This window comes from Festucalex cinctus, chromosome 21 (assembly GCF_051991245.1).
Source record: "Festucalex cinctus isolate MCC-2025b chromosome 21, RoL_Fcin_1.0, whole genome shotgun sequence".
Lineage (NCBI taxonomy): Eukaryota > Metazoa > Chordata > Actinopteri > Syngnathiformes > Syngnathidae > Festucalex > Festucalex cinctus.
Window position 1 is genome coordinate 5,184,659 of NC_135431.1, and position 24,457 is coordinate 5,209,115.

The following is a 24,457-nucleotide window of genomic DNA, read 5'->3' on the forward strand; positions in this document are numbered from 1 at the left end:
TAAAAAAACGACCATGTATAGTAAGGCGTTTTTTTTCCCCCTAAAAAAAAACGACCATGTATAGTAAGGCATTTTTATTTTGTTAAAAAAACGACCATGTATCGTCAGGCGTTTTTATTTTGTTAAAAAAACGACCATGTATAGTAAGGCGTTTTTTTTGCCCTAAAAAAACGACCCTGTATAGTAAGCCGTTTTTATTTTGTTAAAAAACGACCATGTATAGTAAGGCGTTTTTTTTCCCCCTAAAAAAAACGACCATGTATAGTAAGGCGTTTTTTTTTCCCCTAAAAAAAACGACCATGTATAGTAAGGCGTTTTTATTTTGTTAAAAAAAACGACCATGTATAGTAAGGCGTTTTTTTTTCCCCTAAAAAAAACGACCATGTATAGTAAGGCGTTATTTTGTTAAAAAAAACGACCATGTTTAGTAAGGCGTTTTTTTCCCCCCTAAAAAAACGACCATGTATAGTAAGGCGTTTTTATTTTGTTAAAAAAAACGACCATGTATAGTAAGGCGTTTTTTTTCCCCTAAAAAAACGACCATGTATAGTAAGGCGTTTTTATTTTGTTAAAAAAACCGACCATGTATAGTAAGGCGTTTTTTTTCCCCCTAAAAAAACCGACCATGTATAGTAAGGCATTTTTATTTTGTTAAAAAAACGACCATGTATCGTCAGGCGTTTTTATTTTGTTAAAAAAACGACCATGTATAGTAAGGCGTTTTTTTTTCCCCTAAAAAAAACGACCATGTATAGTAAGGCGTTTTTTTTTCCCCTAAAAAAAACGACCATGTATAGTAAGGCGTTTTTTTTTCCCCTAAAAAAAAACAACCATGTATAGTAAGGCGTTTTTATTTTGTTAAAAAAACGACCATGTATAGTAATGCGTTTTTTTTTTTAAAAAGCGTTTTTGTTTTTTTGTTGTTTTTTTAAACGACCATGTATAGGGAAAGAAGCAACTGAAGAAGGTGGATGAATAAGGACAAAGTCAAAGAAAATATATATTTTTTTCATAACAGTATTTTCATAAAATCCATTCATTGTGACATTATCCCGCAGTAGGCAACATTACAACGATATTTGGAATTTGGAATGACGACATAACCAAGCACAGCAAACAATAAAATGTCAACTCTGAGCATTTTGTCACATGTTGGGACCTGGCCTACAAAAAAAAGGGACGGAAGTCGCTGGCTTTATACAGAACATCGATCTGTACTTGCAGCAAGTCCAAAATACACACATACACGGATAATCGTAGGTAGTTTAAAGTACAAAGAGAAACCAATACATAAGCAATAAAATGCGACAAGCTCATCAGAAATGCTTTCAAACGTGGAGCACAAAAGCACGTCTCATACAAACGAAACAAACATGTTACATGAAACGATAAGGCTTTTTTTTTTTTTATAAGGCACTTGGTAAATAATTACTGCAGATAAAATCTAAATATATACATTTTAAACTCATCTCTTTGGGTGGCACGCCTCCTATATCAACAAAATTAGGTACTAGGGATGTAACGATATCCAAACATCACGATACAATATCACAATATGAAGGTCACGATACAATAATTATCATGATATTGTGGGGCGGGGGGGACTGGTTTAAAAACAAAACAAACAAAAAACAAAAAAAACAACAACATAATATTGTTAAAAAAAACACAAAAAAAACATACTAAAAAACCCCCCAAAGTATTGTGCTTTTGTACATAACAGCAATGAATATAAACCACCAACATTCTCTAATAATATTGAGGCACTTACTTGCTCATGCAAGCACACATTGATCGCTTCACAAGCTTCTGACAATTAGCACAGATTTTAAACATAGAAGGCCAAAACATCCCTTATGAAAATTAAATTGCACTAATAAACTAGCCACTAGAGGGCGCTAAAACTGCACAAATGAAAAGCAACCTGACTTTTTTTTTTAACAGATGTGTTCCTTTTAAATATTGTCAACATGACGACGACGACGATATTGTGGCAGTTTTAATATCACGATATTGCCCTTATCGTTACATCCCTATTTGGTACACTAAAAAAGTATGGATGGCAAAGCAATGGCACACGTGCATTAATCAGCAGTTTGGAAAGATGCCCGATTGGTCAACAAAGCACGATAGTCATGCGCATAAAGGAAATGACTGACCTGAATAGAGAAGCTAAAGTGATATGATAGAACAACATTCACAATATGTAAACTCTACATACGTTTAAAAAAAAAAAAATAGTTTGATTAATTTCCAAGACTCAGCATGTCAATGCATTCACTGAAACATGAACATTGCCTCTGATGCATGGACGGACAGACGGACGGACACGGCAGCATGTGCAGCTCGACTTTTTTTCCCACATCTGAGGTAACGCGTGTCACAGTTCTTGTGAAGCAAAATACAAACGCGACAATAATATGATCATTTGATTGGTATTTCAGCCTGTCTCTAGGATGGACAATGTTCAGTCATGAAAGCACATATGGTAAATAAGAAAATGCCAATAAATTACAGTGTGACATTTTGCACAAGAACATGGAAATAAATAAAACATGCATCCGACATTTAGTAAAACTGCATATTGAGCTCGTGATTTTTGCATGACTAAGGGTCGTATTCTCCAATTCAAACCGTTTTTTGTTTTTTTCCAAGTGTCAGGATTTGCGCACTATTCATTAAAAACGGCGAACTCCGTTGACAAGAGGCTGCAAATCAATGAATGTGGATTCTCATGTAATCAGAATACTGTGCTTATGATCGAATACGTTTGTATGCGCGTTCGATCAGCAGCGAACGTTTGTAAATGACAAGTCGATAAGAGAATCTGCATTTGCGCACCTCTTGCAAACATGGCCGAATGTGACCCTTAGGCAATGATTAATCAAACACACATCTTTTTATCTTCATGCCTCATATTCAAGATCTAACTTTAAGGCGGTCGTTTTATGAGGTCATTCAACTTTTTTTAATAACTTGGATCTTGTTCCAATCTGTACTATCTTGAGTTCTTTATGATTCTTAGACTATACTCACTGTGTTACATTTCACAAAATTCAAATGTGAGAGCATGAAACATGAGCAAAAAAAAACAAAACGTGGCAGCAATATGCGTAGCTTCAGGACATTCTGCTGTCAACATTCATCATCATCCTATGACTACATTGAAAGTACACAAGCTACTTGCTAAAATGGTGTCAATAGTTGACAACTTGTTGAAATGTGCTTTTGGAAAGCAACACTGAAATGAACCTAAATAAGAGCAGGATTTCCCAAACTGACACCAAAACATTGAGGAAAATGCAGTCTGCTATTTTATTGATCAATCTTGGCACAGAAATTCTTCTTTTCGATTCATGTCGTGTGTGTTCTATATTGTCAGATTGTTAGGAGGAACCATTTTCACGTAATGGTCAAACATTTAATTTGGTTTATGAACTGAAAACGTTTGGGAAACTCGGCTTAACGTTTAGTTGATGAGTTTTGTTTGAGGGCAAATATGTGGTAAAATGGTATGCTAAGTGCAATTTCTGGAGAAATTGTGTGGGAATGCAGAAAGCTGAATGCTAAGATTTTGAATGCATGTGGAATGCTTATAAAGTAAATTGAGAAAGAGATTATGAAATTATGACCTCCTGGTTACTGGACAATGCACTTTACAGAGTGTGCCACCGAGCAGTATCAAACACCTGGTAATGATGATAAGTTATATGTACAGAAGTGGGCGCGGAAAGTGATACTTAGAAAAAGTTCACTGTCTGTCCCATTGAAAATGAACGGAGAAAAGGTGATATTAAATGTTAAATTGTGCAAATATTGTAAGTAATGTGGAATCAGACGATATATATACCCCGGGAGGCGTGAATTTTTGAGGCTAGTTGAAATTTGAACAATGTAAATTGGAAGTATTTGTTAGGTGGCAAAAAAAAAAAGTGTGGAGAATAAAAATCACAATAACATTTGTGGGAATGTTTCAGCATTCCCACAACTAGACTAAGTGCAATTTCTGGAGAAATTGCATGGGAATGCTGAAAGCAAATTGAGAGATAAATTATGAAATTATAACCTCCTGGTTACTGGACAATATGCTTTACCAACTGTGCCACCGAGCAGTATCAGACACCTGGAAATGATAAGTGGGCGTGGAAAGTGATACTTAGAAAAAGTTCACTGTCTGTCCCATTGAACATGAATGGGAAAAAAGTTGATATTAAGTATTTAATTGTGCAAATACCGTACGTAATGTGAAATCAGACGATATATACCCCGGGAGGTGTGAATTTTTGAAGCTAGTTGAAATTTGAACAATGTAAATTGGAAGTATTATGTGGGGGTTGTTATGCGGCAAAAAAGCGTGGCGAATAAAAATCACAATAACGTGGGGAAAATTACTCTTTTTCTACATCATAAATGTACTTTCATGTTACTGTCCAAAACTAGACGTTGAAACAAGCGTTCTGTCTTCAATAAGTGAGGAAAATGGACGGTTTTCCCTTCAAGACAAAAAGCAGTTTTCCAAATTTTAAGACTTCAAATTTCATTGCATAGTTCCTCGTGATCACATTCATGTTCAATTAAAGTCCTTCAACCCGTTTCCTCACTTTGGCATTTGCGGGCGTGCTATCGAAGGCACTCATCAATATCTTTACTGATGGCACACAAACTGTCTGTTGCATCACATCACAGCGCGGCGCAGGCCGATTAGAGGATCGACTCTCCGGCTTTGCATTGCGCTTCTTCCTGAGGCTTCTCGTGTTCTAACATCTTCTGGTGGACGTCCTTGAGCGCTTCCTCTTTCGCTCTCTTGCTCCTGGCCTCCACCCACGGGATCAAACAGAGCATCGCCCCTCCGATGAGCGGGGGGATGCCGGCCAGGTAGAAAGCCAAGTCGTAGTTTCCCAGTCGATCCCTGAGGAAGCCTATAAGACAGGAGGGAGGGGGGAAAAAACCCAACAAATTCAGTACTGCTTTAAAGATTTTGCTGTTCAAAGTAGAGCTGTGCAATGACTACAGTATTTCATATCACTACATTATTTATTATTACAATTGCATGTAAAGTGCCTTGAGATAATCTGTCCTGATTTAGTCCAATATAAATAAATTAATTAAAATGTATAGAACATGTCAGAGCAAAAATGTAAAAAAACAAAAAAAACTAAACAAAAAAAACCTATAGTCTCGTTTCATACTTGCATAGAGGAATGTTTGTTCCATAAAACGAAATCAAGGATTGTAATGTGCCAAACTGAACACTAGTGGGCGCAATTCAGTTGCTTTGAGAAGACAAATTTTTGTTTCAATTTTAAGAGCTATCTAAAAATATTAAGCCAAGCAAATAAATACATGCATACATAAATAATAATTAAATAAAAAGCATTAACATTATTATTATTTTTTTTTATTGTGGATGCATTATTTAACTACTTTATTACATTTTCTTGAATTGAAAATTTTAAACAATTAACTCATTTACTGTGTTGGGGGAGAGAAACATGGAAAACAGGCTGGATAGGGGCTCTCGAGGACCCGACTTGGGCACCCCTGCTTCTAGCAGTAAAAAACTAACAAACAAACAACAAACATAAAAAACAAACAAACAAACATATAAATACATTTTTTGGGACCATGGCAATATTTAAAATAGAACATATGTATACGTTTTTGGGAGCAAATGAGTTAATCGTGATTAATCAAAATTCTAAAATGTGATTAATCTGATGAAAAAAATGTAATCATTTGACAGCTCTAGTTTTAACAGCAATAGAACACAATATTCAGTCAAAATCCAGTAAAACAGCCAGGACAGGGATTGCTTCTGTGAAAATGACTGGGAGTGAAAGAGTTAATAATTGTTTACTGATGGCAGCAGTTTTACTCAACGAATAAGTAGATTTTTCTGATTTTCTATGAGAATATTTGATTCTAAATGTAAATAAATTGTCCAATTAGTTTCAACCAGCCTTCTGGAATGGACAATATTTGACCTCATGTTTCTTCAGTACACTCAAAAATAACTCGACGATGGGTCAAAAATGGACCGATCCTCTACTTGGGTCTATCTGAGACCCACTTTTGAGTCAAAGTGGATCAGTCCATTTTTGATCCATAATTGGGTTACTTTTCACCCAACTGTTTTTAAGAGTTTACGATGCTTGGTTATGAAAAAAAACAATTTTAATCAGTCACACAACAGTTGGCAGTCCTGTCCGGCTTTACCTGCGATTGGTGGTCCCACAGTCATGGGCACCGACATCAGGCCCAGGAGAAAGCCGATGGCCTGGGACACATCCTCGGCTCCGACCAGCTCAAAGGCGATGGGGGCCATGATGCAGATGAAGCAGCCGTCGAACATCCCCATGAGCAGACACACGGCGATCAGCCCTCCGAAGATGTGGCAAAGCGGGATCATCATTGACATCAGGCCAATGACGAAGAAGGACGTCACCTGGGAGGATGGGCAGGTTGTCATTGCTGATGTTTATTTTTGACCTTGTTGCATTGGATATTTGTCTGAATTTTTCTTACAATTCTGCCACGTTGTAAAGTGGCAAATTTGCTACTTCATAAACTCGCAAATTTAGAAAGTCGCAAATTTGCAATTTATTTTTCCTCAGAATATTGCCCCCTAATACGCCATCATATAATAATGACTAAATTAAAAATAAATCAATCAATAAATAAATGAATAAATAAATAATGACATACAAATACATCAATCAGTTTTATCTCACAAGCACGGAGCCCAGACACACATGACTGTTTCTGGTCAGTACTCAAATTGCATGTTTCCTGTTTTCTCATCTATTTAATCTGTCTTGCTAATCGCCAAAAAAAAAAAAAAACATGCAGTGAGGCAGAGCAGGTGTAGAACACAGTTTCATGTCACTGCCGTTCTTTTAATAGAGACAAAGCTAGTTGCAATTCCAAAATCAAGTGTGCAGCTACAGGCCGTTCCTGCTAAAATTTTGCTCCAAATTACCTCCAAAACTGGAAGATATATCTAAACTTGAAAATCTGGAGTACCAGTCGAAATAACTATCTGCTGATCCCAAATGAATACAGATTGTACCGGGTAAATCTGACTACCTCACCAGCCATGAACCTTGCAGCACTTTGCAGGTGAAGATGGCGAGCTGTTGCCATGCATAGGATGGAAATGGTCAAAAACACTTTTTCATCTTTACATACCACTCAATTTAAAAGTAGGCCTCAAAAATATCCCCACACATCTTCTATTATTGGAGTAATTGCTCTTCATGCCACATCTAACCCTACCATTTAAACGTGAACGCGTCTGTTGGGGCTGGGAACGTACCTGCAGGTAGACTTTGTTGACCCCGTGAATGTAGTCCGCAACCCTGCCAAAGATGAGCCGACCAAAACCCGAGGTGATGCCGATGCACATGAGCAGAATTTCTTTATTGGAATCCTTCCCAAAGCGCTCCTCCACATGCTTCATCTGGGCAACGGAAAGACAACAAGCACAAATTGTAGTCTTAATTGGTTTGATTTTCCAGTTTTTGTTGAATAACATGTGTCAAAATGAGTCCGTGACATCGACGCCTTGATTTGGAATCAGGGTCATTGTGACAGAAAAAATAAAGATTTCTTTTTTTTCTAAATGCTCAAAGGGGACATTTTCATAGTCAATTTAAAAACACCGACTTACAGTCAGTTACCACTACGGATGAAACGATAAGCGCGATATCGGATATCGGGGGGGGGGTTCGACCATGTCACCTTAGGGGCTCCGTAGTTTCTAGGGATGTAACGATACGGGCAATATCATGATATCGCGATATTAAAATTGCCACAATATATCATCGTCGTCATGTCACGATATTAAAAGCAGAACATCTGTTAAAAATGTCAGGTTGATTTCCATTTATACAGTTTTAGCACCCTCTGTTTTTTTTTTTTTTTTTTTTTTTTTTTTTTTTTTTAAGTGCAGTTTAATTTTCACTAGGCATGTTTTGGCCCGTCTGTTTAAAATCCATGCTTAGGGTCAGATGAGGTAGTTTATATACATTGCTGTAATGTACAAAAGCTCAATATTGTGTTTTTTTTTTCTTTTTTCACAATAAATGTGACATTTTTTGTATCGCTAACCTCCCCACAATATCGTGATAATTATGGTATCGTGACATCGTATCATGATGTTTGGATATCGTTACATCCCTAGTAGTTTCCCAACAATTAGCGTGCAGTTATTGTAACATAATGCTGTGTGTCACTTTTTACAACAGCCCAACAACTGACAACATGATCCTAAATGTTGCATTTGAGTTGCATTTATTCATTGTCAAACCAACAAACATCAAATCTGTCAGACAGACCAGACAGTACTTCAGTCCGAGCAGGCTGATCCATTAGTTCACAGACAACAAAAGCTACTTTCAAGAAAAAAAGAAACTACTCTATTGTTAGTCAGTGTAGCAATTTTGAAGCTCTTATGAAAAATGACCAAATAATGCTACAGTGTTTGAGGTTCTGATGGTGCTCTATTCCAGGGAATCAGAACAATGTGTTATTTGACACACGTTTCATCTTTTTTTTCTGTTTTTTTTTTTGTGCCAAGCATAAGGCGTGGTGCTGGGGTTGCGGCCTTGCCCCTGTCAGACCCCAGCCTGAGTCGCAGATATCGGAGAAGGGAAAAACACTGACTGGGAACTTTGGGTCGGGATGATCTCGCACTACAAACAGAGTAACAACTTTCAAATAAAACAAGTCACCTTGTGATCCAACACAAGGCTCTGCACAAAAGCGCTCCCAAGAAGATCTTTTCGCTGTGTCAATGTTTCCCATATTGTTGCCCAAAAATGAGGGAAAGTCAAGAAAAGTGACACCTGTTTACAGAACTGTCTGAGTTGAAAGGAGAGCTGCAGATTGAGGAGCCTGTTTTTGTGAAAAGTGCGACAACAGGTTCAAGAGCGCAAAAGGGTCGGCTTGCTCTCGCACAGCAGTCTACATTTATCATTAAAAAAAATCTGATTTAAAACTGAGGGTTAATGAAAATTCATCTATTGAGAACTTCAGTAGATTACCACTAAAAATCATAAACGGGCCTAACCTAACTAACATCGCAAATAGCGGGCGCTAAATAGAAAATCAGGACGCAAGGGCCACATAATGTTATTAAGAGAAATTGTACGTATTCAATTCTTCGTTTGGTAGCGCGCAACAACAACAACAACAACAACAACAACGTTATGGGCAAAAGCACAATATTGTACTTTTTTTAGTATGACCTCATGTTTTTACAATATTGTGACCTTTTTTAAATATCGCCAACCTCCCCCACAATAGCGTGATAATTATCGTATCGTGAGCTTCATATCGTGACAATATCGTATCGTGACATTTGGATATCGTTACATCCCTATGGATTATAATGCACACTTTTGATTTGAAAACGGTTACAGAGATGACACAGAAGGCAACATGCTGAATTTGGGGACATCAGTAAAAGTAAACTGACCGATATACGGAATTAAAGGAGGAAAAAAAAAATAAGCTTACCAGATGAACGTAAGGCACAAAGTAGCCATAAAGTGCTGCCGGGATGCCGAAAGCCCATATGCGATATCCCACCGATTTCCAAATGTTGACGTTGAAGATCTGGCTCAGAGGCGGACAACCACCACGTGCGCTTCTGGGCTTGCGAGGCAGCAGCGGCTTGTAGGTGAAGCCGGCCAACATGAGCACAAACATGAAGATGCAGAGGACGCGCATGGTGTTCTGCAAGCCCACTCTGTCCAGCAGGCCGGACAGCATGAAGGGAAGGGTGATGGTGAAGACGCTGCTGCCGGCGGTCACTATGCCGTTCACCAAGCCGAGGCGCTTTTTAAAGTAGTGGCCCAGGATGACCAGGCTGGGCTGGTAAGCGAATGAGCAGCCGCAGGAAAACACAATGCCGTAGGTGAAGTACATGGGGCCTAAAGACCTGCAGGGGGATTACAAAAAAAAAATAGACCTGTATTAATTTTTTTTTTGTTTTTTTTAATTATTATTATATGTATCCTTATCAGTACATTTTTCCTCTGCACATGATTGACCAAGCCAACAATAAAACTACAATAATCATACCCCATTAAATGCATCAGGTAGACCAAAGGATGAGCATGGGAGGAACCAAGGTTGTCTGTATTTACTTGTCAGCATTTGGCTATTGGCCACAGTAAATATTATTCGACAGGAGAAAAGGAGATATTGAAGGTAAGCAAAAAAATAGACCACTGCAGCAAAGTGGGCACTGCACAGCATAGTACTGCAGTGTCCAAAGTAGGGCTTATATGGACATTTTAAATCCAGATCTTGCCCACGGGGCTTGAGTTTCACACCTGTGACTGAAGCCATTATTTTAAGAACTTAAAGGCCTAGTCTGCCGTTTTCACTCAGGAAAAGGCGCTTTTTTAAATACAGGATTTAAACAACCAAACTACTTCTCACTACTTCTTTTCCTGAGTGAAAATGGCAGACCGGGCCTTTAATATTCTGTTAACTCATTCATAAAACTCAATTTATATAAGAAACATAATACAATTGGGCTACAACTAATGATTATTTATTCATCTACCAAATGAATCGGATTTTATGAAGAAACCTAATTGCTATTCTATTCTTGCAGGCTTGAAATATGATGATGCTTAAAAAAAAAGGTACAGTGTGTAATAAATGACCACTAAATGTCACTTGCACCAGACTCTGCAAGCCCACCGCCAATTCCTATTTTACCTAAATTTCCGATTTTGTCTCGGCGAAAGGACTCAGCAAGCTTGTTTGAGCCTGAGTAGCGAAGAAGAGCGGCTAGCAGGAGAAGCTAGTAAAAAAAAAAAAAAATTCAAAATCAGAAATGGTACAGAAATTACAGATACAGATTTGAATCCATGGGTGGTTCTAAAGTCCTGATTGGGTAAATAAATCCCAATAGCAAAGTTATATTACCAGAATTCTGCACCTTGCACTTTCAGCTACACAAGTAAACCATCACGATTTATTATACACGGTTCAACAGTCACTTGATAAGCACTTTAGTGTTTAATTGCTTACTTATAATAACACTTGAAATGTTTGAAGTAAGGCGTAGGCGAGCGTGCTTTCTGATCAGATATTTCAACATGTTATTATGACTGTTTACTCGTGTGTACATAATCGCACGCATGAACCAAATCGGTTTTGCACAATGGAACCATAGTGGAAATACCATGAAACATTTCAGTTTTGACAGTCAAGTTTTTTTTTTTTATAGTTTTTTTTATTTTCCTTACGTGACAAAAGAGCTGGCCAGGAGGCCGACCAAGCCGACAGCTGCTCCACCGACGGCAGTCATTCTGCATCCGAGAATATCTGTGAAGACGCTCACAATTGGAGAGCAGAAGAAGATCATCCCCATGGAGAGGGAGCCAACCCACGCTGCAAAACATGGAGAGAGAAAGTTTTTGAAAAATTTTGGTACATCCAGTGTTTTCATCTGAGAATCTCTAGTCTAACCCCTCAAAAAAAATTTTTTAATGCTGTATTAAAGGAATGCATGGACACAATCCAAGTACTTTACTATGGTAAAAATCACACCATGTCTTGACTGGCTCAATCATATGGCAAGTTGTTTTTTTGTTTTAGAACGTCATTTCAGGAGATTTATCAACCGAGCCAACAGGAAGGAAGACACACGTACGAACAGGAAGGAGTGATCAGGAAAGATGAAGGCCTGATTCTAAAGTATACAGATGGAACTAAGATACCGCGCAACGCCACAATATAAATTTGAAGTGGCCGAGTGTGAATCAAAACAAACCAAAATAGCACAACTTCAGGTAGAGGAGGTCAAGATAGATAAATGTCCTATCATAGACTGGACATACTGGTGTGTGTCCATGAGACCATTTGGAGCCTCATATTTTTTGTTGAAGGGGAAGTCAAGTCAAAGGCACCACTATTCTACTCTAAACACAGCATTCTAATATCGCGTTTGTGGATTATGAATTAAGCTGTAAAATCCAACCCCTTTTTAGCCATCTCAGTGGGCGGCCATTTTGCAACTTGCCGTCGACAAAAAAACAAAACAAACATATAACAGTTCTCAGATAATCAATCATGACTCAACTTGCTAACATCACATGGCCAAACAGGAGAGCCAGGATTGGTCGTTCCCAGAGCCCTGAGCAACTATGATGTCAAGTGGGAAAATGGCCGCCCCGTGAGATGGTTGGGGATGGGTGAATTTTGCTGCTTAATTCATATTACACAAATGCAATATTAATCACAATGCTGTGTTTATACTAGGGGAGGTGTATAGAATACATTATTGTCAACAAAATGATTTATTTTACTTCTGCCATTAAATCTACAAAAGCTGAAAGGGGAAGGTATGTTTGGGATATAGGGCAGATGCCTGGGATGTTTTTTAGGACCAAATATTTAATGATTATTTTATTCCATGTCACCCCAAGAGACCAGCCCACAATTTAAACTGAGCCAAGATACCTATTTTACATCTTTACAACTACATTATAATCCTATTTATAAATTGAATACTTGACCTTAAGGGATATAAGGTAAAAATAAATACATAAATAAAAATATATAACAACAACAACAACAACAACAATAATAATAATATTCCATTTGCGACTCACATAGTTTGTTTTGAGAATGTGTGTATTTTTGCCAGTGAGCATGTCACAATTTATAATCTCTGGTCAAACAGAAGGTAAATGTTCACATTCACACTCCAATTTTCACTTGCATACAAGAGTGAAATGCAGCACGGGAGGTGTTGGAAGAGGACAGCTGTCTGTTAACACTAGAATACGGGTTTGTTATACGAGTTTCTAAGGAAAACAAATACCTACAATTCCTCAAAGGTTACCTTCCATTAGAAAGTAGTTATTTGCAAACGTCGCTTACACTGAAATCTGTGAGCCGAAGTATAAATACAGGAAAGAATCACTTCTCTTTACAATGCTTGGTCAGCATTTTTCAGGACAAAATTCTGCTTTTGTATGCAGCAGTGGGCAAAGAACTCAGACATGACATGTTCTTACACTTACTGAGCTGGCCTGATCATTGCTTTATAGTATAGTGGATTTTACTGTAAGAGAAAACAACAAGATGGAAAAGGAAGAAAAAAGTAACAATGTGGAAAATACAGCGCACAGCCATTGTCCAGAAAGGCGACGAGTTGTTAAGCCCGATTTGCCTGGGGCGCTTTTCAGTGCCCACTGATTTCCATGCAATTCTGTACCATAAAACAGCAGAGAAATTCTCAACATGTGGCTGGTACAGGTATGTACATGTACAAAGGCGGGATAGAAAAAACATGTTTTCTTAAATTCTGAGGATAGGTCAGGGGAAACCTGTGAGAAAAAAATAAATAGGAGCAGCTGTAGTCAGAATGTGTTGCCCTGTCTGATTTTTACTTGAGTAACAGGAGAGCAGTGTGTCAGCTTTCTGTGTTATTACTGGCTGAAGTAGTCAACACACTCATATTGGAATGAAACGTGGGCTGAATGAAAAGGTGAAACCTATTCAAATTGAACCTCAAAATTACAAATTGAAAAATAATTTGGTCACGTATTGATGACAATGGCACTTGTGGTCTTTGGTGACACAAATGAGCAACGTAAACCTTAGCTAGCTAACTTCCAGTTAACTAGCTACCATCAGCTTAATAAAATAAACTACCTTTACTGTTGGACTGTACAAAGTTTGACAGTGTTGTAACTTTATGTATACTTTTTGTAACTTAAAACAAAGGCAAACGAAAATATAACCAAAGCTGTACAAAAGGTGAACGAAAATGTAATCAAAGTTTTCATTTTTTATATATCTACCTAATGAGCATTAAAGGATTAACTTAACAAATGTTTTGTTTTTACGTTTGGCTTTTGTTTTCCTTTTATGATGCCATTGCAGAAGACGATGCGCTGCTAGCTAAACTTATGTTTTCCAAAGATTAACTTGTTCTAATAATTGCGTATTTCCATAAACTTCTATTACGATTTTAACTTTTATGGTGCTGGGAAAGAAACTTTATGGAGAAATTTCTCAATGAACATTTTTGTCCAAACAATCTATTTTTGTTATTTACTCAAGATGAAGCCTGTGCGATGTGACCGGAGCAGGTCACATATAAAAATATGGATTTAAATTATTAGTTTCCACAAGTAACTTTGTGCAAGACAAATATAGACCCTTCCAGCTGACCTCACTTTACCCAGAATGCTTAGCGAACGCTTACGCTCTTGATGGTCAAACAATCCGTAGAAAGACACGACGGGAGCAGCGTTTTCAGTGAAAGATTCATCTAAACATGACAAATGTACCAAAAAACGTCCATAGTTATCGCGAAACACGAGAACCAGACGTTCTTAGCCAGTATTGGCAAAAGCTGGAGTTGGTTGGAGGGAAAGATCCGTATCTACTTTCACCATCGGCCTGGTCAAAGCAAGCCACAACGTTCCCCCAAATAACTTATCACAATATTTTAAATGATCTCATTGTGAAGAAGAGCGCCTACACATCGGAGAACTTTGACGCCATCAAGAGCCTGGATTCTTAGAAATATTTTGTGTCTGGATGGGTGAAGGATGTCGGCTGCGTAGCAGCAAAGGCATGTCCTATTTATCTTTTGGTTGACACGGGTTACTGGTGTAAAACGTTATTCATGAAATAGTTTGTGTCCGGATAAACTCGTCTTGCTGTACGTCGGCGGCGCCTCCCGGAAGGCAAACATCACCATAACAAATGAATGTAGAGAGCTTGATTTTCGGCGAGCTATTAGAGCATCCGTCGGCCGTGCACAAGTTCACCATAGCATTGGTCGCCGATTTATCAACTGTTTGACCTATTTTCTAGCTCACACGGTTTTCTAATTCACTCGCATTGACGCGCTGACCACCACCGCTAGGGGCGCACTAACTGCAGACAGTAATCCATCATCCTAAACCTGTACAACCGGTGCTGCATAACCCTACATTTTCTTGCAGTCATTCTCCTCACTGCCTTAGTGTTTTTTTGTTTTGTTTTTTTGCTGCAGTCAAGTCCAGTCAAATTGAGGGATATCGTCCTTCTTTAAGCTATGTAATGTAATAAATGGAAAGACTCCGTGAAAGACAACAGGAAATTGCTGTTATTGTTGCATCTGCTTTTACTCCTTGCTAAATCATTTATGCTTCAAAGAGGGGAAAAAAATGTAATACAAGGATTCCCCTCTGTCCAAATGACATCCGCCGTGCACCTACGTACCTGGTTAACAGACAAAGCAGATGGCCTAAGTCATGGTCTGCTGTTCAAAATGCTTAGAAGCCCCTTGAACCCAGTCACCCCAATAACACTGAACTGAAAATGGCAGCAATGGTAAGAAAGTGGAAAGAGTTGAGGGTAAGGAAGCTTAACACAAACAAAAACATGCAGTTATTAGTTTTACTGGTTTCACTTAAACTGATGTTTCTTCATATAACTACTACATCTTTGTTTCGGTAGTCACTTACTGAAAACTATAAATCAGACTATGTTTGCCAAGTACACAAGGACCCCATGATTTCCCCATGACTTTACTTTGTGAATGACTTCTCAGTTGTTGAGCATCTGCTTGCTGAGGTATCTATTAACTAAAGTCAATGGAAAATCTAATGGATGGGCATTAATTGGCTCATATCGCTGAGGTGTCAAAGACCATTTTCCTGTCAACATCTTGACCCAGGCACAGGATATTCTTACAATCTGTAAACCAACCATCTATTTGTATCACAAAGAATGTGCTTTATAGGAGCTCAGCCAATTTCGATTTTCAAAGTCTGTTTCATGTCTCACACGGGCATGCTGGGATAAACACAAGGTGAGCAGGGCGAGGTTTTAACAAATCATCTGCACTAATTGCCAACAAAGTGCCAAACAGGACCAGATGTCCTGCATCAAGCACATCAACTTGAAGCAATTATTTTGTGTGGGGGGGGAGTGGTTGGAAGGAATTTAAAGAAAACATCATTGTGAATTTCACAACTGAGTATGAGGTCATGTTATAGCCACAAAAACGCTGTTATTGGGCTTCTGAAGACTATGCATTCTTTATCATATTACAATACCCTCGTGGTCCCTCACATTTACCCTCAAGTGTGAAGAACATCACTTGTAACAATTGGGATTTTCTTCCTTCCGTTCTTCAAAAGGAATATACAGGGTATGAGCTAGATCAGGACGTATGTAACACGCTGAAAGCACAAAACAAGTCATAAGTCAAACGCTAGCCATACCTTTGTTGGACTCAAAAGTCATAAAACTTAAAGCCTCGTTTACACAACACAATTCTACTTCCACAGCATGAAGCGGTTCAACCAGATGGAGGCTGAATAGATGTTTTCACTTCCTTCTTTCCAAAAGTGATACGATTACTGTGCAGTTTCTAATGGTTTAACCACCAGTGGGGTCTTCAATTCATTTTAGTTGCTCCAAAATCACTATACCCCCATCAGGGCCTCAACTGTTACAGACGCACATCTGGCATTTAATGGACCATGCAGAACGGCAATCTTTCTTGCATCGAATTGCTTACATGAGCTGTAGTTCTGGCCCGTTTCAGTGGAGGAGGGAAAGAAAGGAAGAGCACAAATTTGCAGATGCTTAAAACTCAAATTCCAATATATTGCCCTCGTGTGTTTTTTGCCCACACAAAGCAGGAAGTGAAAACCTGTGAGGAGAACTGTGTGTGTGCAGAAAAAAAAAAAAAAAAGCATATCGAGTGCACGCTTGGTATTTGTTCTGGCTGCAGTGGCTACTTATGTCCATATGTAAAACGTTAAATTGGAATGCTGTGGCCTGCGTCGGGGGGAACGGACAGGGGTGGTAGGCTTGTACAAGTCTATGCTTGGGGGATTCTGTGCAACACTCTTCCTAAATGCATTACAAAAAAAAATAAAAAAATCAGACCTCATTCTCAGTGTGTTGTAATATATTTCCTTTGAATTGTTTCTGGTTTTAAAACAATATATCAGCTCTGCTATGCAACATTTATGTTTCTCAATCATCTAAGATGCTGATAATAATAAAAGTGACTGTAAATGTTTAATGTGTACTAAAATTTTTGTGATGCATGGCCTGTTATGCATAGATTTGGCATTTTTGACGAATATCAGCATCTGTCTTTTTTTAAACATCTACAGAGCAATAAGATTATTTAAATCCATTAACTTCAAGGATCTACTTATTTACATTTCGGTTAACGTTCTAAGAGATGCAGATAACACTAGGAATTCTCTGCACCTTTTGTTTTATTTTGAAATTAAAATAAAAGATTGATATTTAAGTTACTTTGTATTTTTTGAAAACTTCATTTACTGTATAAAACTATAAAGAGCTATTTATTCATCTAAAGTTTTTATTTGTTTTAAATTACACAATCTGAAGACCTTCAAAGCCATTTTCTGCAAAGTTCTCAGATGACTTGTTTTGGCGCCTCATGATCTGTGTCATGCACAGGAGGCAAAATCATTGGCGCTCCTGTAGGCACTGAAGTGGTGGTCTGCCTCAACCATGTTTACCTTCTCTGTGCTTTATCTTTCAACAGCTTTCACAGAAACACAGTTCAAACGCTTCGGCAATCATTAACGAGATTTGATCCAACCTTTTTTTTGTATATCTATAATGGCTGAACTGACCAGCTGTTAAGAGTCCCATAGAACAGAACAGCCTGTGAGCTTAAACACAGTGAGAGAGAGACTTAACTTCGTACCCATGCTTAAAGAGATCATTTTTCGTTAAAAGATGTTTGGTTTGGACACCCAACAAAGTACACGTTATTCCCTCCACGTCACGCCAAAGTGACAGTCCCATTTTAAAAAGGTATTACATTGACTTGAACATGGATCAGGTTTAAACAGTATGTCTAGCTAGTAATATGAATGCGGCACTCAAACTACTTTACACTGCATGTTGGCGCCTAGGTAGGTCAAACGCCAGCCATATGCTGTATGTTTCTGTTAAACGAAGCTCAGTCTGTTGTTGACAGATCAGGTGATCTTCAAAAACATCCTGGCTGCCTCATACACAGCATAACAGAGGTAGTGGTACTGAAATAATATTATGTTTAACGTCTCAATCCAGTCAGTGAACCAATTTCCCTTTTCAGCAACAAAATATCAGCTTCACGTTAACAAACGTCATAGCCAAGGTAATACTATTGGACTTCATGTATTTATCATTAAATCACATCAGTACAGGTCACTGGACATTTAGTCACACCGTGCAATATGCGACTGTCAAGCCTCATTGTGGTCCAAAGGTCTTTTGGCTTTGCTTAAGTCGAGCCCATTGATCAAAAAGCAGCTCACCGGTTCCCACAGGGAGAGAACCAGAGTCCACCACATGGGTACTAAGGCCACCGACTTTGACCTTCGTCAGCCGCATCTATGGGCTGAGCCACTCCGCCCCAGTGTAAAACCGTTGCCATTGGTTGATTAGGATTTCCAGTTTTGCGAACAGAACTTTGGCATCAGATGATACACTATTTGAGAATAGAAGACACTATTTTGACAATCAACACAAACATATTTAGGTGGTCATCTTTGTCTGAACAGTAACTGTTGTGCTGATATGTCATCGGTTAATGCTACACTATTAACTGAAACCTAAATAGAAAATAACGTAAACCCCACCCTATTAGGGCTGCACGATATTGGAAAAACATGTGACATGCGATATAGTTGTTGAATATCGCGATATCGATATTTAACATGTACCTAAAGAAATAACATTTTTATTGTCAAATGAAAGAATAACATGTTAATGTGGTAAAAAGCAAGTTCAATGTGTTCCTAGTTAATTCATTGTAATTACCTTATTATTACCCTGTAATAACCCTGTAATTACCCTAAACTATTAGATGGCGATGCACATTTAAGTTTGTGTCTGATTGGTCAATTTCAGGTAAAAGCCAAAAATTCCATATGAAAATTATTGCATGTCTTTGCGATATGCATATTGCATGGCCCAATATCGCGATATCGATATTTTTTCGATATATTGCCCAGCCCTACACCCTATCATATTTAAAGGTACTGGATGGCTGATACACCGTAGAGGTAAAGAACATATACAGTGCAGGTATATGCGCAATAGGTTCATTTGTACTGCGGTACATGTGGAAACAGCAGAATGAAGAGTTCCGGCAGAGGAAACTGCTCTCTACAGATAACCAGTGGAAAGACAGGTGAGAGGTCATGTCCTAAGGATGTGGTGGGTAGTTCCTATTTCAAAACAGTCTATCCGAAGTCCAATTTTAAGCCAGTCTTTCTTTAAAAAAAAAAATCGGGTCCACGTAAAAGTGTATTATTGTAGTTAATGAATAAATAATCAGTTCCAGGGTCAAACTAACTGGTGTCATCATAAAATGTTTAATGACCTCGACTTTGATAACAAGACACGTTGAGCAACGCCCCATTTTTACAATTTCATCTGCAGAGGGAACTGAACCATCAACCTTGCAAAGCCCAAGTCATTAATTTATGTTATTGTCATGTCAAAGAACGGAAATCAATCACCCCCCCCCCCCCCCCCAGCAGATTCCTCAATGAATCAAATATAGCGGTATTAATGGATTGTTGAAACCCAAATTTCGGGAGCGAACAATATAGCCAAAGAGACCTTGTCATAATAACAAAGATATAAGCCATTTATCTAATGGCAACATGACTGAGCCCTTGTGATGTCATTTTCAGTCGACAGCAAGTTGCAAAATGTGTTTTTAAGAGGTACTAATTGTACATGGAAAATAATGAAAGTATCAAATTAATTCTAGACAAAATATGAACTTTTTATTGCTATAATGGTCTAAATAAGTGAAGTATCCCTTTAAATAGTCACTACAAATGACATAGCACTCTTCTGTAAAGCCTTCATTTTTTTTTTAAATCAAACTTTTTGGATGGGATTTTTTTAAGACTGTGCAAGTGTACTGTACACGTCACACAGCTGCTCCTCGAGCCTTCATAACATGGAAAGGTTTTGAACGCCTTGAGTTACATAAGTGAGGTTTTAAGTCCAACTTTGCACATTCCCACACTCCCTTTGCCTCAGCTCAACTTGAGGGAAGACACCAATCATTATGACAGCTAGCGCTGGTGAACTCTGGCCCATTGGAGAAAGGCACGTGTGCAACTGGAGCACAGTGGGAATTAACAATTACAGTAGCATATTGTATTCACTTGAAAAAAAATCTATTTTTCTGACTAATTTTTTTGGGGAGCTTTTTTTTTTAGTATTTATTTTTTTCTGCTTTTATGAATTTTTTTTTTTCTGTTTTACTGAATATTTTTTTGTCATAAAAAAAATATCCTGAAAAACAGAAAAAAAATTACTCCATTATTAAAAAAAACAGAAAAAAAAATTCCATAAAACGGAAAACAAAAAAAAAACTGTTCTGTTTTTAGGAATATTTTTTTTTGTTTTGTTTTTTGGAATAATTTTTCCCCCCTGTTTTTTGGAAGGTTTTTTTTTTCTGTTTTTCTGATTTTTTTTTTTTTTTAATGACAGAAAAAAATATTCAGTAAAACAGAAAAAATATATATATTCAGAAAAACAGAAAAAAATACTCAAAAAAACAAAGCTCCCTAAAAAATTAGTCAGAAAAACAGTTTTTTTTTCCTAGTGAATGCAATACGCTTCCGTAAGAAATAACAGAAACATTACATTTGCAAAAAAAAATAAAAAAAATGTTCATGTACAGATGTGTGCTACAAATAATAAAGGGGGTGGGGGGGGGGGGTATTTCAGAAAATAAACAGCAAGGTAGTGTGTTTTTAATACATTTCATTGAAAGTGTATGTGAATAAATTGAGCACCAAATGCAGTAAACACAACTCAGCATTTTCACCCCAGATACCATGCAATACTATATGACGCCCCGGCCCCCCCGCACTCCCCACCCACTTTGTGTAAGCACTACAGGGATGACATCAGAGAATCTTGCTCCGACACTGAGCATGATGACCTTGCATTCCAGGATATCAGTGATACGTGATTGTTTTCACATCCGTGACCAGCATTGATCTTCGTGCGCAAGTCCAATATTTTGGAACCTACTATGTTTGCGTTGAAAAAAAAAAATAGGTGAGCCATTCTGAGGAACAACATATGTGAATGCTGCTACTTAACGGTGAATGAGGGGTGAGACAAAAACATCAATATATGTATTAGTGTTGTTCCGATACCGATACTGGTATCGGCAGAGGTGCCGATACTGCATTAAAACAGTGGTATCGGTATCTACTCACGAGTAACATGCCGATACCATTCATTCCAACGCTAATATAGGACTTTGGATGCAGCATCTTGTGTCTTGCTTGTGCACGACATTCACTGGTATGTGACATGTTCACTGCATGCCGATCTAAGATATCCTATTGGCCCTTGAATGCTCTGAACCAATAGAATGACAGCTTTTTCACGGTGAGGAAAAAAAACAACTTAAGTATCGGTATCGGCCGATACTGCAAAGCTGGGTATCGGTATCGGGGGCGAAAAAAACGGTATCGGAACAACACCAATATATATAATTTTTTTAGATCTGCCTTGATCAAATGACATGAAGGGCTTGTTTATTAGCAGCGCTTTTGCCACCCGGAAGAACGTTTGATGTCATGATCAACTGTCATACAGCTTTCCCCATTCAAATTCCAAATCAAAGAAGTAACTATCAGGCTTTTGATATTAATGACATAACTGCCACATCGCCGTCGTTCCTCTCAAAAGTGCATAGAACAAGAGTTTGGTTTGTAAAGGGTAAATAATGCAAATTGTGCTCTTTAAATAACGATGAATCATTGAACAATGACACACCTTTAATTAATTAAACATTCACACACACACTGAATGGGCCTGTTCTAGTTTCATGTCATTGAATTCTAATTAACTCCCACCACTGAAGTCACCAAAGCTAAGAGGTATTGTGGTGGACAAAAACCGGAATCAAAGGCAAATAAAAACATTCACACATTAAACAATACGTGGCAACCACCCAATGTGGACAGAGCTATTTGCTACTGGAAATATTTTACGATAGTGACCATGTAAAATGTACTACTTTTATGACAGCCATGCTTGCGTACTTTGAAGGATGCCACGCGTAGTTAGGCGTCACCTGGAAGCCCCACACAACCCAGAGACTGACAAAATGATTCCATTGAAACTCCGCGGAGTGTCCTCGTCGCCACGCAACATTCGTGTCAAGTCGTAAAATGTAATGCCAGGAAATCACCAGATGTAACTAACGTGGCTGGTCGCCGTCGCTAACTTTCTTCCTATTTGGTTACGCACAGCTTACGTGGACAGTAAAAATCAACATTTCATTCAGTTGTTGACATTGAACTAAACATGGCCGCAGTGTCGCTTTAAAAGTAAAGTCAATGGTTCCTCAAATGTTTTAGCACCTCCATTTAAATTAGTCCGGATTTTGAGACTATGTTAGAGGCATTGAATACGACCACTAAACTGTACGTCAGGATAATTCGTTAGCGTGGCTGCTCACCTGTCCTGAAGCGAAGGTCTTCATCGTTCTCGGAGCCAAACTCCCGTAGTAGCGAGAGGAAGAGGATACCGAAGGCATTTTGGATCCCGAACACCGAGCCATTGCACCACATGGCAGCGAGCATGACGAGCCATCCCCAGCCGCCCTCCGGGTGTACGAACGTGCACTCCGCGCTTTGCTCGGGGACGGTCACCTGGCCGTCCCCGTTCTCCTTCTTCTCCGGCTCCCCCTCGGCTTGTTTCTCCTCGACCGGCGCGCCGACGGCGGGTACCTGGACCTTGCTCGCCGCATCTCCATCTGTGACGATAGTCCCTTCTGCCATTGTTTGCGCGTCAACTTTTGGATTCTAGTTGAATGAATAATAGTTTCGAGATGCGGTTCCGGATAGTGGTGATATGAAACGGGTCTTTCAGGTGTGCGAGGGGGCGCAGCATCCGTGGGTGAAGCTGCAGCTGCCGCGGTCAGGATATTTTAGCATCTATTGCAACTGTCAAGAAGCCGCTCTGGCAAGATTATAAATAGCGGGTACGGCGGGGAGGGGCTTCGGGACATCCTGCCGCTGATTGGACAAAAGCCTCTACACGTGACGCATCAGCGGCGTAGTCAAGTTACAGCCGCTACAGACGCACATAATCAGTGATTGTTTAGTCTCACATGACTTTGTAATTAGTACTTCTGTGCCACGTTTGATTCATATGTAAAAAAAAGATGTTATTTTTTAAAAATATATATTTTATAATTACTGACATTTACGTCAAATTACGTACGCCAAGTCAAGAAGAGTCAAGTTACGTCAAATTGTTTCCCATAACAATAAAAGTTAATAGGGAAGTCAACACAAAAAGTGACTTTACAGTAATATGTTCTACGCAGCCCCACTATCGTCAAAACACGGTATTCTAATTAATATTGCGTTTGTGGAATATTAGTTAAAAGCAGCAAAACCCACCCGTTTTTATCCATCTCAGGGGGCGGCCATTTTGAACTTGCTGTAAACTGAAAATGAGTTCACAGTTTCTCAGGGCACATGTAACGACCAATCACGGCTCCGCTGAACTATGATGTCATTTTCAGTCGACAGCAAGTGGCAAAATGGCCGCCCCCTGAGAGGGACAAAAACAGGTGGATTTTTCTGCTTAGCTCATATTCCGCAAATGCAATATTTATCAGAATGCCATGTTTAGATTAGTGGGAGCACATTAGACATTATTCTAAAGATTTTTGGGGGGTTGACTTCCCTTTAATGTTTTTTTTTTGTTTTTTTTAATATTATAAATTGTAATGAGGAGTCAATGCTTTGGATTGCAAATCAGACCAAAAAATGAGCAAATTGACAAAGTTTATTAACCAAACACTGCAACCTGAACCACAAAGTTAAAAAAAAAAAAAAAAAAAAAAAAAAAAAGTCCTAAAATCGATCAAAGTGAATAAATAAGTGGCACTCTACAAAACTAAAATAGATGAACAGAACCGCAGTAAAAAATGCTCAATCAAAAGAGTAAAAATAGAATCTGGACTACAATCCACCCTAAAATAAAACAAGCCACTACAAGCCACTCTAAAATAAAACCTTGCACCCCAAATTGCAGCAACTAATTTGGCATTTACGTCGGAGTACTGCAATGTCCGATTGCTATGAATGCCCCAACGCATATTGATTTGTTTTGAAAAAGCGAGGGGGTCAGGAATCGGGAGGAAAGAAGATGCAGAAGGGAAGAAGTAAAAACTGAGTAAATATCTAGTAAAGCAAGTAAAACCAGTAAAACAATGAAGAATGAAATACTTGAGTGCTTGGCTGAAAGTGATCATGGCATGTTGCAATATTATGGACTTTGTGTCATATTTAACACGTTTATATTAGTCTATGTTTTAAAAGCATCAACAGAATTGAGCAAACGATTACTCAAGATGAGCTAGTTGAAGCATTTCGGGTTGAAG

General features: G+C 38.4%; 1 protein-coding gene across 1 annotated transcript; it reads right to left on the reverse strand.

The window, feature by feature from the left end:
- Nucleotides 1-987: 987 nt before the first annotated feature.
- Nucleotides 988-22,994, reverse strand: slc16a10 (solute carrier family 16 member 10). Its single transcript, XM_077510932.1, has 6 exons — nucleotides 22,520-22,994; nucleotides 11,268-11,412; nucleotides 9,520-9,943; nucleotides 7,316-7,459; nucleotides 6,217-6,445; nucleotides 988-4,919 (listed from the first exon to the last, which is right to left on the reverse strand). The coding sequence occupies exons 1-6, from the start codon at nucleotides 22,839-22,841 to the stop codon at nucleotides 4,702-4,704; spliced, it is 1,482 nt and encodes a 493-aa protein (XP_077367058.1). The 5' UTR covers nucleotides 22,842-22,994; the 3' UTR covers nucleotides 988-4,701.
- Nucleotides 22,995-24,457: the final 1,463 nt, after the last annotated feature.